The sequence below is a fragment of the Syngnathus leptorhynchus genome, chromosome 15, assembly GCF_054491065.1.
Source record: "Syngnathus leptorhynchus isolate UIUO chromosome 15, UIUO_Slep, whole genome shotgun sequence".
Taxonomy (NCBI): Eukaryota; Metazoa; Chordata; class Actinopteri; order Syngnathiformes; family Syngnathidae; genus Syngnathus; species Syngnathus leptorhynchus.
In genome coordinates this window covers 2,757,834-2,771,554 of record NC_141209.1, presented here as the reverse complement: position 1 = coordinate 2,771,554, position 13,721 = coordinate 2,757,834, and the positions used below count along the sequence as shown (strand labels likewise).

The 13,721-nt window shown below is 50.1% G+C and overlaps 3 protein-coding genes across 3 annotated transcripts; 1 reads left to right on the top strand and 2 right to left on the bottom strand.

Annotated features, from left to right (window-relative positions):
* Nucleotides 1–2,475: 2,475 nt before the first annotated feature.
* ccdc177 (coiled-coil domain containing 177) lies at nucleotides 2,476–5,400 on the top strand. Its single transcript, XM_085932473.1, has 2 exons — nucleotides 2,476–2,627; nucleotides 3,064–5,400. The coding sequence occupies exon 2, from the start codon at nucleotides 3,070–3,072 to the stop codon at nucleotides 5,398–5,400; it is 2,331 nt and encodes a 776-aa protein (XP_085788599.1). The 5' UTR covers nucleotides 2,476–2,627; nucleotides 3,064–3,069.
* Nucleotides 5,401–5,861: 461 nt separating this feature from the next.
* On the bottom strand, nucleotides 5,862–10,214 carry plekhd1 (pleckstrin homology and coiled-coil domain containing D1). Its single transcript, XM_085931639.1, has 13 exons — nucleotides 9,421–10,214; nucleotides 8,892–8,985; nucleotides 8,722–8,811; nucleotides 8,561–8,637; nucleotides 8,406–8,497; nucleotides 8,281–8,333; nucleotides 8,112–8,206; nucleotides 7,897–7,990; nucleotides 7,587–7,813; nucleotides 7,120–7,252; nucleotides 6,860–7,004; nucleotides 6,650–6,793; nucleotides 5,862–6,575 (listed from the first exon to the last, which is right to left on the bottom strand). Exons 1-13 carry the CDS (start codon nucleotides 9,573–9,575, stop codon nucleotides 6,406–6,408), a joined length of 1,569 nt encoding a protein of 522 aa, XP_085787765.1. The 5' UTR covers nucleotides 9,576–10,214; the 3' UTR covers nucleotides 5,862–6,405.
* Nucleotides 10,215–10,331: 117 nt separating this feature from the next.
* On the bottom strand, nucleotides 10,332–13,159 carry slc39a9 (solute carrier family 39 member 9). The gene is made up of 7 exons (XM_085931640.1): nucleotides 12,640–13,159; nucleotides 12,170–12,278; nucleotides 11,707–11,919; nucleotides 11,560–11,628; nucleotides 11,363–11,448; nucleotides 11,163–11,297; nucleotides 10,332–11,078 (listed from the first exon to the last, which is right to left on the bottom strand). Exons 1-7 carry the CDS (start codon nucleotides 12,733–12,735, stop codon nucleotides 10,842–10,844), a joined length of 945 nt encoding a protein of 314 aa, XP_085787766.1. The 5' UTR covers nucleotides 12,736–13,159; the 3' UTR covers nucleotides 10,332–10,841.
* Between the last annotated feature and the right edge of the window lie 562 nt (nucleotides 13,160–13,721).

The window sequence follows — 13,721 nt, the reverse complement described above, 5'->3', positions numbered from 1 at the left end:
CTGAAATAGAACAATCTGACAGAATTAAGATTATTATGACTGCACAAATTTTTTTCTTGGGGGATTTTGTTCAATTGGGTGCCGATCCAGCTTAGCAGAAGTCTGCTCCTCTTTTGCGGTTGAAGAGCAAACATGTCAGGGTCGGCCATCAAGGACATTTTTAACTGATTGTTGTTTAAACGTCGGCTATCGTGTGACATAAACACAGAGAGGTTCCACATAGAAAACGCAGCAGTGCGGCACAGGGGATTTTTTTTTTATATATACATAGAAATAAATAAAAGAGACATTAAAATAGCTCTGTTTATTTGGCTCGAGAGCTTAAAAAGTATTTTGGATCGCACCGCAGGTACTTTTTTTTATTTTTAACAGAACAAATGAAGTGTCTCACAACCAGCAACTGGTCAATTGAGGAGAAGAGATGTATCATTCACGTTTTGAGCACATAGATGAATACTTTTGATTTTTTTCCAATGAAATACTGTACGTGCTCATAGGTTGGGAAAGGGTATTCTCAAGCGTGAAGATGCCAAAATGGCATCCAGCGTTGTCTGTGGACCTGGCTGGTCCTGTGAAGAGCGAGACCTCTGCTTGCCCCCAGTTCACATTTCCAGCTTTGCTTTGCCAACAGAAAGCTTTTCTGGACACTCAACAAATCCCCCCCCCCCCCCCTTTTGACCCTTTCTCCAAACAGCAACAAACCCCTCCTTCGCCAAACCGCCTTCCTTTTACCCACCCCGGCGGTCCCATGCCGAGACGGAGCTGTTAATTGAATCAGCCGAGCACTACGCTCAATCGGGCATCCACAAGGGCCCGGTATGGGCGCAGGGGGCGACCCTCGTCCACCCCGCGGGGGCTTTTAATTGTGGCTGACAGTGTGTAAACACGGCGGTGAATAGCCCGGTGCAGGTGCAGGCCCGTGTGCTGACGCAGGCTGGTGCAATAGTTCACACCCGCTCCTCCCTCGACCCATCCCACGCCGCACTTTGTTTTCAGCCACAAGTGTTGCTTTGCCCACAACCACAAAACTTCAATCTCTATGGGCGGCGGACAGTGAGGGGGGGATCACTTACGGTGATCTCGTTAACATTCCTTCAGGTTGGCCTACATTCATCTTCACGTAACAGTAACATCTCTGCGCTCCAGGCCCCCGTGCTGTGACCTTCTTACCAATTCACTACATCCCCCAAAAACGTTAGCATCCAGCAAAGCAAAAATTCCAGATGGTTTTCTGTTTTTACCTCATTAAATAATCTCCACACTGTCTTGCACCCCCATCAACTTGCTGCTGCTTGCAATCATTCATGCCGACCCTAATTGTGCCAATTCCAGCAGCTCAATAGCTCTAATTACGCGGCCTCGGCCTCGGCTTTCCACAAGCTGCTGAACCGTCACGCCCAACAAGTAGAAAACATCTACAGGGACAAAGAGTGGAGGGGGGCTGAAAGGCCTAAGGGGGGGGGGGGTAGATAAAAGTTGACCTGTTGGCCCTTTTCAGAGCTTAAAAGCTGCGTTTGTGAAGCTGAACACCTGCACTCAACATTTAGTGACCATTCTGTCAGTAAAATGTAATGTAAATAAGCATTAGTGGGTAAAAGTAACATTTGAAATAATGTATAAGTGCAAGGTGAAGGGAAATATTACTACTTGAGTGTCAATTTCATTGTAAAATGGGTATCGACTTCACCTCTTGGTGAACTCGCCAATCCGGGCTTCCAAAACCAACAACAACAACACAAAACTTGACCTGAGCCCCACAACCCCGCCTCAGCCTTGGTAACAAGCCAGCCAGCGCATTCTCTGTTGCTGATAAAACTCAATTAAAGTGGCACTGTTCCCTCAACTTGTCACAAGTTTAGTGGGTCAACATAAAGCCATCACTGTAGGTTCAAATCACGCCTAATATTATTTTTGCTGATGATTTATTTTGGACATATTTAACTCAATAAATACAATGCATCAACAAACAATCCAATGAACTTTTTTGTATTTACGGCTTTTCGTCGTCAAACACTTGAAAACCACGCTTGCTGCTGGTGACCATCTTGCAAGACAAAAACCTTAGTGCTTTGCCTCCCTCTAGCGGCCATTATGTGTGTTACACTATCTTTGTGGATGACAGCTGCTGTCTTTCAGGATGATTTCCATCCATTTATGTATCATTCGGCTTAAATACGGATGGATGCATTCTTTTTACTTGAACGAAAAGATAATATTCGAGAAACATCTCAGATTCTATAGGAGGAATCTCGCCCGAACGCATCAGGCTTAAAAGCACGGAGAAGCTTCGCAGTCATTGGTCCATATTGCCGTCACTATTGTGAGCATATTGGGCTGAGAGAAGGCGGGGCTGAAACGAAGCTGCTGCTGCTGCACAAGCGTGACTGACATCATCACAAAAAAAAAAAAAAAAAGCGGACATTTGGCTGGATTTGTTTTTTGTTGCTCTCAAGTGGAACTGACCTGCACGTCCGAGTGTCAAGATGCTGAGGCGGCGTGATGCTCCGCGGTGTTGGGGGAGAGGAAGGCCGACCGCCAGCTGATGTTATTATGCGGGGGACGAGGCCCGCTGAACGCATCAAAGAGGAAAAAAGCACCGCTTCAAGCGACGTCTTGCACACTGGCAGGTCAGCGTACGATTCTCTTCTGTGCTATTATTCATTTGGAACATAAAATGTTTATGTTTGGTCAGTGGTAGTATGGGTGTGGGTCCGTGGCCTTCTTTTCGTTGGAGCAGGTTCTAGTATCATCCTCTAAGCCTTTCAATTGGGGACACGTTACAGTCGTGGATATTGCAGTGTTTGTTTTTTTTTCTTCCAGAATTTATTTTCTGTTCATTAACTGGGGAAAATGTGACATTTTTTTTTTCATCATTCACTTGGCCTAGTAAATGGGCCAAAAATAGAGCTTCCCTGCGTGTGATGTCACTTTCCCAGAGGCGGAAAGTCTCATCTGCTGTAAAGAGTCACTTGAGTGCATGCACATGTGCACGCATGCATGCAGACAGGCAACCCTTCCCCCCCCCCGCTGACCATTTAATTGAACCCCCTTCCTCCATTTCAGCCAAAGATGGTGGACCCGTCCGAGACTGAGGAGCAGACCGCCAAGTCCATGGCTCCGCAATTGGGCGCCCCCGCCGTGGTCGCCGGAGACCAACGCTTGCCTGATCAGGCTGATGGCGCCATCACAGAGGAGGAAGGAGACATCGGGGACTTTAAGACTCCGCCCACTGGAAGCTCTGAGCCGAGCCCCTGCCACATCTCGTCTCCGGCGGTTCCATCACCGCCGCCGCCGCCGCCTCCGGAACCCGACGGCGACCTGTCACCTAAGCTGCACCTGGATTTGTACAACTTCGATTCCCCGGCGGCCGAGGGTAGCCGCTACGTGTTGACGAGCCCGCGCTCGCTAGAGGCTTGCGCCCGCTGCGGCGTCAAGCCGGTGGAGCTGCTGTCCCGGCCTCTCTCCGACTTTGCCCGCGAGGCGCCGGGTCGTTCCATGCGGGTGGCGACGGGTCTATTTGAGGTCTACGAGCGGGATCGCCACAACAAGCTGCGCCACTGCAGGGAAGAGCGGGAGCGGATCGTCAGGGAGGAGAAGCGGCGGGTGATGCAGGCGGCGGTGAATTGTTCCGCGTCGGACCAGAACAAAGTCACCGCGCCTACACGTGAGACCGCCAGCTCAGCTGCTGATTCAGTTTCAGCTTCTAAATCAGGACCACCGCTCCAATCCAAACCAAGCAAAGCAAGTTCCACAGGTTCCAAGCGGTCCTCCGGGAAAAGCCCGCGACCAAAGTCGGTTGGGCCTCCACCGGTAGCTCGTAAGAGTTCGGGGGGCAAAGCTTCCAGCACGTACCCCAGAACGACCCCAAAAGCTCCCGCCTTCGTCAGAGCCAAGTCCACCTTGACCCCATCGGTGTCAAAACCGCACAACGGCGTGGCAGGAGGTTTGTTTTCACATCACAACGGACACTTTCATCCCAAAGTGCGTGCGAAAAGCCACTCCTTGGAGTCCCTGCAGAGGAGGACTGAGCCCGTCTGCTCCTCCACCTCCAACACCACCACCTGCACCTCCTCAGAGTCCGGAGCCTCGTCGTACAGCTGGGACGGGCTGCGGGAGCGCTCGGCCAAAGCGTCCAACCCTCGGGCTCGAACCGTAGCCACGTTCAACTCTCTGATGGGTCGCAGCCTCAGCTTGGGAGACCTGAGTCACTCGCCGCAAACCACGCAGAAGGTGGAGCGCATCGTGAAGGAGGTGAAGCGGCGAGGGCTGAACGCCGTGTCCGAGCGCGACCGGAAGATCGCGGCGCTGATGCTGGCCCGCTACCAGGAGGAGGACATCCTGAGCCAGACCCGCTACGTCGCCCACCTGCAGTGGGACAGCGAGCGGAGGATAGAGGAGCTCCGCCGGGAGCAGGATGAGCGCAACAAGCAACGAGCCGTGCAGGAGGGGCAGAGGCAGTGGCAGACGCAGGTGTCCACGCGGCAGCGCCGGCTCAGCCGGGAGGAACGCCGGTCGGCCGCCGCCAAGATGCGGCAAGCCGAGGAGAGCGAGAAGCAGTGGCGGGAGCTGGCGGAGCGGCAGGAGCGCCACCGCCTGCGTAGGTTGCAGCAGGCGGCGCGTGAAGAGAAGCACAAGAAATCTCTGCAGGAGCAGAACCTCAAGGCCCTGGAGGAGGAACGAGCGGCCATGTTAGAGCAGGAGCGCTTGCTGCTGAAGGAGAAGCTCACCATGGCCGAGCTCAAGCGGCAGGAGAAGGAACACCAGTCCCAGGAGGAGCGGCGGGGCTTGAACAAAGCCGAGCGGCGCCGCCACGCCGCCCTCATCCAGGAGATCACCAGGCGTGAGCAAGAGGAGTGCGAGGAGGCCAAGCGGGCGGCTCAGGAGAAGCTCAACCGCTCCCTTGAGAACTACGAGCACATCGTGGAGCGACGAGGTCAGGAGCTTCGGGAGAAGGCCAAACGCGAGGGGGAGCAGATCCAGCGGGCCCGCCGAGCCGCCGAGACCCGCGAGAGGCAGCTGCAGATGCAGCTGGAGGCTCGCGCCCGAGAGGCGGACAAGCGGGCCCGGCAGGCGGCGCTGGTGGCCGAGGAACGCGCCAAGGAGAAGGCCCAGCGCGCCGTGCAGAACCGGCGGGAGAAGGAGCGGCTCCAGCGTCTCAACCGCCAACGCGTGGAGGAGGAGGAGCGACAGCGGCAGCGAGAGCTGCTGCAATCCATCGAGCGTAAGCTGGAGAAGAGCGAGCAGATCTTCAAGGAGAAGCGAGCCGTGCTGGAGAGCGCTCGCTCGGTGGCGCGCGCTTCCTTCCACGTGCGAGACAAAGTGCGTGAGGAGACCAACGGCCGCACCTTTGACAAGATGGCGCTGGAGGCTCAGCTCCAAGCCGGCCTGGATGACAAATAGGACCGCTTCTTCAACGCCCCCCCCCCCTCCTCCTCGAAGATCCTTTTTTTTTGTTGTGACGTATTATTAGAAACCACATCCATCCCACTTTTGTACCTCCATGACGGCGAACGTGGCTCTTAAAAGAGAACTCCCTCAGGCAGCAGCGCAACCTAATGAAAGGAGGAATTCTTCCAGGGAAAAAAAACAACCAGATGACGACTAATCGCCAGACATCCGCATCTTTCCCTCGTATGCTCTTGTCGGCCATGTGTAAGCTAAGAGCTTCAGGTAAAGCGTTTCTTCTCAGAAGGCCGAGAAGCATCTCCGTACATTTCTGTAGTAACGGCATTTAATTCCAATTCAATTGTGGTCATAGTTACTAAACAGAACGCTGATATTAGCATTAGCGGCTAACGGTTCCCTGTGTGTGGTTTCAGGTCCTCGAGCCGTCCTGGGGGAAAAGAAGAATGCTCATCAAATTGCACAATGCCAAATGAAACATGATTCTACATTTCTGTACGAGATTCAAACTTTATTAATATCAAGGCAGTTCCTTTTCTGTTCCGCAAACCTCCTTTCCTGTGTGCAACATGTTCAGTTCAGGTGTGGCTACCATTCGAAACAAAACTAGCCGTGGCAAGGAAACAATCAAAAGGAGAATAAAACTTTTTTCTTTGATAATGGAAGTGTCTCATCTGGATAACGACAGCCATTATGATCCCTTAATATGCTCTCTCTACCCCTAAATTATGATTTACAATGGATCAATACTGTACAAAATGTATTGAAAAAAATTACATTTGGTCTTACTGCCAAGTTTCAAATTAAGGGTTCATATCATACCACACACAAAAAAATAAATTCCTACCTCACTCGAGTATCTACTAAAAAAAAGAAAAATCTACAACGTTGTAACTAATGCTAACGTCTGCCATGTTTGTTATTGACCTGTGTCGTTTTCACTGGCATCAGAACAAACGTGATCACGTCTACCTCCGCCCGGGGAAGTAGTCCGCCCCGGCGTCAGTCTTGGTCAAAGCTGGTGGCGGCATCCTTGCGAGCTATGATCTTGTACACGCTTTCCCGGAAGTTACTGTCGGAGGTGAGGCGGCGTGCCGTCTCCCTCAGCTCCTCCATGCTGTTGCCCACGCCGCCGTCCAGGCTGGCCGTGGCAAAGGACTTGGAGTGTTTCACTGGAAGAAGAAAAAAAAGAGAACCTCAGTCACAAATTGTGACGAAAACATTTTGAACGACCGGTATGACTTACACCAGTGTCGTCTGGAGGCTCTTCTCTGAACGCGGCAGCTTTTGATCCTACGTGCCGCCGCCTTATGGAGGTAGACGGCGTTCTTCATGATGGCCGGCAACTTGGCTTCGATCTCGGCCGCGCAGATGCACTCCTCGAAGAAGCCTGAGGAACACGACGGCGGCGTCAAAGACACGTCGGTAACGCACGATGTGCACGAGCTCAACTCACGCCTCAGCTGAGTGACGTCACCCCTCATCCTCTGGTCTCGCTCGCTGGTGCGATCCAAAGAGTCCAAACCTTTCTCCAGATCTTGCAGGGCCTCTTCGGCTTGCTGCAGCCTCTTCTCCAACTCCACGCGAGACTCCATCTCCGCCTGACAACGAGGAGTTTGAGAAATAAACATCTGGCCCGCTAAATGGTTTTTAGTTTCCACCACTAGATGGCAGCAGCAAAGCTCTCAACATCCACAGGTGGAGGTTGAGGCCTACCTGCAGCTCGGTCTCCGTCTGCTGCTTGTCCGCGGTGAGTTGAGCGAGCGACTGCTGCAGCGTATTGGCCTGCGACGAGTAAAACTCTCGTTCCTTTTGCAGGACATCTGCCCTCTGCTGGTTCTCACGCAGCCTGAAATAACAACACCCTTCAGTTGAGCAAATTTAATGTCTCTATTTTGCTATTTACACCGCCAATGTAGAAAAAAAAATAATCATCATAATTGAGAGGACTTAGGCGCCACCTAGTGGCGTCCCTGCAAACCTGCGCAACAAAAACAACCCATGATCAGCTCTTCCCGGTCGATAAAAACCTGCCCAAATGGTGACACTCGATGCTTGCTAGCGATCGATGAGCTTTTTTTCCACGAGCACTTTGTTGATTTCAAGCAGTGGTGGTCTAACACTTGTGTCAAATACAATCATTTCAAAATATACATCAAAGCAAAATGAATAAACCTTCTTACTTCTCGTCTGCTTGCTCTTTCTCCTTCAGCAGCAGTTTCATCTGCTCCTCGATGTGGTGCAGATCCTGCAGGAGGTCCAGGTTTCCCGGCTCCTTCCTGCTCTCCACCACCTCCTCTTTCTCCTCCTCGTCTGTCTTCTCCTCCTCTTCTTCCTCCTCCTCTTCCTTGTCTTCTTCGCCTTTAGCCTCCAGCAGCTCCAGAGTTCTCCGTTTCTCCCGGGAGAGTTGCTGTCAAATCACTCGAGAGGTCGGGATACTTTTCCCAACTTTCTCGTCGATTCTGAATGATGTCATTGTATGTTGTCCCGTACCTCGATGGACTTCTGCAGCATGACCGTTAGGCCGCTCAGCTCCTCCTTCTCGCTCTCTACACCTTGCAAAGATTGAGTCGTGCCCTCCAGGTCACTGTTGGAAACCCAAAAACCCGAATGAAACTTCTAATTTGGAGATCCACTGAAGAAGGCATTTCGAAACAAATCAGTTTGACTTTACAGGGTCTTCAAATGTGTCACTGTTACGTTCTTACAGTTTAATTTGCTCCTGCTCTGCTTTGAGCTCCATCACTACTTCCTCGTACTTCATCTTCTCCTCCTCCAGAACCTGATTGAGGCGCTCCAGCTCCTGCAGAAAATAAAACACGCAAACATAAGCACAACTTGTTCCAAAAAAAAAATATTTTTTGTTTTTGTTTTTACTTCTCTTTGTGCTCGCTGGTGCGTGAGCTCCTCCGTCTCCTCCATCAGCTTATCTGCAGGAAGAACACGTTGAATCGCAATTCCACAAGTCTCCTTCTGTACAAAGACATCCATGTGGAAATGACCTAAGTACTCCTGCTTCTCCTTGGCCAGCTGAAGCCCCTGAGCCTCCAGACTTTCAATCATGGCTTCTCCCAGCTGAGCGTTCTTCCACGTGCTATGGATACAGAGACAACATTTCAACATTTCAAAGGGAGGAGAAGACTTGAGTGTTTCTTACACTTTGCCCGACTCCTGCAGCATCTCCATCCAATGCAGCTGCTCTTCCTCAGACTCCGCAGCCACCACAATGGTGCCCTGGTCAACACAATGTCATTTAGTAGGAAATAATTCCACCACTGTTCTTCATTTGCCCGTTTTTATTCGAAAAAAAGTTCTCACCGAGAAGTCTTCCAGACTGATCACGAGTCCAAAGGGCATGCCCATGTCCTCCGTGGCCGACACTACGCATCCTCCTAGAGGAATCACTCCCTGATACAACATGAACGCACACAATGAGCAAAACTCTCCGAGGGGGGGGGGGGGGGGTTGGCGAGGTGACCCATGTTGACCTTCGGGTGGATGTTGAAGATCCTGCTGCTTTCAAAGCTCCTCTTCTCACTCTCAGCGTAGTAGAGCAGAAAGCTGTCTTTGATCACAAAGAATCTGTGCATAACAGCAATTGGCAGTCATGGACTGAGCTAGAAGGGGGGGCTGCAGGGGGCAGTGCCCCCCCCCCTCCTTATATATGTATGTACCTCCCCCTAGTGGCAGGTTAAATGATTGACTTTTGCATATCTATTCCATTTTTTCTAGATATTTATTTCTACCTTCCCGCACTAGCCCCGTCGGGAATCTAAAAATCATCGCACAAACAATCGCACAATTGCAAATTGTTACGTCACCACGATGCTGCGTTGACATCGGTCAACACTCTCAGCATACTGACAATCATGACATAACCACATTTTTTTTTTTTTTCTACCAACAGTCGTTTGAAATGTTTAGCAAATTAAATCACACATCCTAGGAAGAACTGTTCCTAATATTTGGAATCACAAGAATAAACAACGTCATGAAATAGTGGCGGCAAGTTCTGACCTGCGTGACCACTTGGCCGAGGGTCGTCCGAAGGGTCTCTTCCACAAAACGCCGTGCAGCTGCACCTTGGCGCTGATGTCCAACGCTTCCGAGTCCGACTGCTCCATGGACGACCAGGGCGAGAAAGCAGAGCTTCTGGATGAGGATGGAAACATCCTGTACTGGCTAGACAAGAAGAGGAAAAGGAGGAGGTACTCGAAATGGAATCAGAAACACGAGTCCGTTTGAATGTCAAAATAGTCGATAACAATTAACCCGCTGCGCACGAGGATGCTAACAAATCCTCAATAAATCAGTGAGGCGAAAAGATGCGCATGCCAATACGCTCATCAGCTGGAGGCAGAGAGAGGATGGGGGGGGGGGGGGGGGCATGCATGCCGGAAAGTCAATTCCGCTCCAGCCAGTAAAAGCCTGGCTTGAGATTACTGCAGTTTAAGAACAGCATTAGGACTATGCTGTCAGATTATTGCTCACAACGTGGGTGAGAACATGTCATAACACGTGTCACATTCCAAATATTGACAGCTCAGCATTATGAAAGGATTTTCTCCACTTTGTTTCTGTCGCTGTGATATAAACTGCAGGGGATGCTTTTTTTTTTTTTTTAATTCAATCTTACTTTCGGAGAAACGAGAATGTCCGTCCATATTTGAAAGAGGCATTTAACAGCATCACGATAAGTTAAAAGTAACAACTCAAATCCTCCTCCGTGTGGATTTATCCATCCCGACCCACTCACATGCAACTAAAGCTGCTACCCCCCCCCCCCCCCCCCCAAACACGTGACCTCCGAACACATTCCCCTGACACCTTTTTTTGGGACAGAACATCACCCGGCGAGAAGAGAGTGCCGGACAAAAAACATCTGGACTCGACGAGCCCGTTAAGTAAAGTGAGCCGAGACACGTTAGTTGCACCATCTTAAAAAAAATGAAAGACATTTAATTTAGTCATAAAAAGTAGCCTTGCGTGTTGCAAGCCACTTTGCACCATCCAACACGAGGAAGACTCACTGCGGAATGACAAAATAGAGATATCATATATACACACACACACAACACTGCCTAAAATGTTTTTAAAGTTCGTCAACCCCAATCGGGAACATTCCACGATGACTGCATTTGACAAGTGAATTTAGCCGGAGTCCCGAAAGAGAGGATCTACTTACGTCTACGGAAAATCCCTTTAATTGGTGAGGGCAACCAAAGCTTTGTTAATTGAGAAACTCTTCCTTCAAGAAATAAAATGTACACGTGTCCCGGAAACAGGAAGCGGCCGAGTCGCAGCTACTATGGCACTTGAGCGTCACTTGAAATCTGTGTCGAAGAGATATGTACAGTAAAAAAAAAAAAAAAAAAAGAAAATGGCCGCCGTGAGCGTAATTGTTCCATGTCCGCAAGTCTTTTGCTTTAACCGTCTTCCTAATGGTGATGTCCGACCGAGAGCAGCAGGGGGATGAGGCAGCCCAGCACCAGGGCGCCCACCTCGACCTTGCTCAGACCTTTGCCGCCGTTGCCGCCCGGCGCGCCGTGGCTGTGGCTGGCCACGCCGCCCACCTCAGGGAGCACGTGCACAGTGGCCACGTACAGGAAGGTGCCGGCCGAGAAGAGCATGGCCACGCCGGTGGCGTTGATGTCGGACAGCGCCTCCTTGCTGCTCTGTGGTGAGGGAAAAGCAAAGAACGGGATTTATTCATCGCATCATCAAAGAGCCGCCAGCTGATGTCGTCACGCGGCTTGTACCTGGCTGAGTCCGAGGAAGGTCAGCATGGCCATGACGGGTGCGGCGAGGGCGAAGACCAGTAGATGCTTGCGGATTCGATTCCTCTCCAGCCCGGCGTGCATGAGGAAGGACACCAGGCCGAAGGCGGCGGGAGCCTGTTGAAGGATTTGAAAAAAATCATCTCGTTGTGACTTGGGACGTTTGCTCGTGCACGGTTTACCTTGTGTAGCATGATAGCGACGAAGACGATGAGCTGAACGCTGGTTTGAGAGGTGGAGGCGGCAGCTCCGAGGGCCACGCCGTCGGCTGCGAGGGACAAAAACCGTGACGTTTAGCCGCGCGCAAACGGCTGCCTCATCAAGCTAGCCAGCAGCTAGCTTAAGTAACTTGCTTTTTTTTTGCCTACTTTTGACTTACCGGCCGCATGCACCACGAGACCGAGGGTGGTGGTAATTTTGGAGGAGCCCGCTCTGGCTGAGTCTGAATCTGTGAAAGCAAATTGCGTGTGAATGCTTGAAAAGCCGAAATATGATATGACTATTTGTGTTACTCGCTTCATCTCACCCTCGGCGCTGTGCATGTGCGCCGAGCCGATCTGGTCGACCAGCAGCATGAAGACGAAGCCGAGCACCAGCGACACGCCGATGCAGGCGTGCAGCTGCTCGTGGCCGTGCTCGTGATGGCCGTCGGCGGCCAGCACCGCCTCCGCTGCGTCGCTCTTGGCCTGCGACGCCTCGACAACAACGCCCACTTGGCTGGGGGGGTGATGTCCTCCCCCTGCGCATCAATGGAAGCAAAAAAAATGACTCCACGTGTTCAGTGAATATTGAGTAATCCTATTGCCTCGCAGCTAGCAATGATCATCAGCGGGCCATTAAATCGTGTTACGGTGTTGAACACGTTTTCAATCACTGGATTCTTCACATCATATTCTCAGCTGCCATACGTGTCTTGTCTAAGAAAGGTGTGGCTCCTCCTCCCGCTAACAAATCGCTTCTGTCTACTGTTTTGAGTTCAGTAAATTTACCTTCCAGGATCTCCTCGTAAAGAGCGTGGACACCTTCTGGAATGATGACGGCCAGGGCTGTGCCGCACAGGAGTCCCGCTCCCAACACGGTGACCAACTTTAACTTCTCCTGATTACAAAAAAAATTAATAAGAAATTAAGGCGTAGTCACTTGTTGCCACTTATACAAGGTCTTCTTCCCATATTTTTTTTTTTTCCATAAACACAAGTCATTCATTTCAAACTCAGATTTAGGCTGCAAGCCTACAAACGATTCGGACGATTATTTAAATTATCAACCGATTAAAATTTGTTTTGTTTTTTTAAACGTCAATTTGCAGCCTTTGTTATGATATTTGCATTCCACTACTTGCAATGTAAATGCTCAACCCTAGCTTTAGTTTGCTTCTTTGAACTACAACGATGGTTTTAGCATGTTCGGTAAATTGTTAATGAAAGAATATCAGAGTGGCCCTTGAAGGAGCGTTTACCTCTGAGAAGTTGACTGCCAAGGGAATAGTCCCTGCCACATAACAGCCCACCAACATGGCCAGAGACAGCAAACTGATGGAGCTGAAGTCCACCATGGCTGCACGTGGAAGTGAATCCCCGGAAAATAGAGAAAAACTTTTGGAGACACACCCAGAGCACTCACGGCCGGTCTTCACAAACGAGTTTAGCAAGCAGCTGACTTGTAGCACGACGACGTGTAATTTAATTGATGGCCTTTTTGCTATCCTAAGCTAACTTGCTTCGGGAGCCAGGCTACTGTTCGTCCCGCGGCGGTGTTTTACGAGTGAGGCGACTCGACGCGTCGACGTCCAAGCAGGCCACGCTGGGCTTCATGTCCTCCAAATGACTCGCGTCACAAAATTAAAAATAAAAATTCGTTTTTCCCTAACGCGTGACGTGTCTAAGGCGAGCAAACATGCTAACTAGCTCGGCCTCTCGAGCAGCAGTGGAACAGTACTTCCGGGTCACGTGATGTTTTACTGCCACGTCATCACTGCAGGTGGTAACCAGTTGCGGAAATAATTTTATTCAGAATGAAATAGTTATAGTATAATGTGATGTATTTGATTAATCTAATTAATATAAAGGATACATTGAATAAGAGTAAACTAAATTTTGATTCATATATATTACAAAATAATTTCAATTATTCCAATATGTGCTTCAAAATACAGGAGGTGAGATTGGGAGCCATCTTAAAAATATTTTAGACACTGACTTGAATTTCTGAGTCAGAAAAATGTCAACTGTTAAACATTGTTGTTACTACTTTTGGTGTTGGCATCATAGTGCGACTCGTGTTAGATAGAAAGGATGATGTCGCTAAAAACTGAGCATCTGCTTTTCTTATTTTCTGCCAAATTCAAATCAACGTTGCAAGAAACATTAAGTCGACATACTTGAGTACATAAAATGCTTAGGCGGGCCTTACTTGCCCACCAGTGACCTAAGGTAAGGCCTTTCTTCTATATACTGCAACACAACATAAAAGTTTATTCAACATTCTTCTTGACCAGAAAGAGAACACCACGATAAAACCTGAGGAGTCCGCGTACAGAGA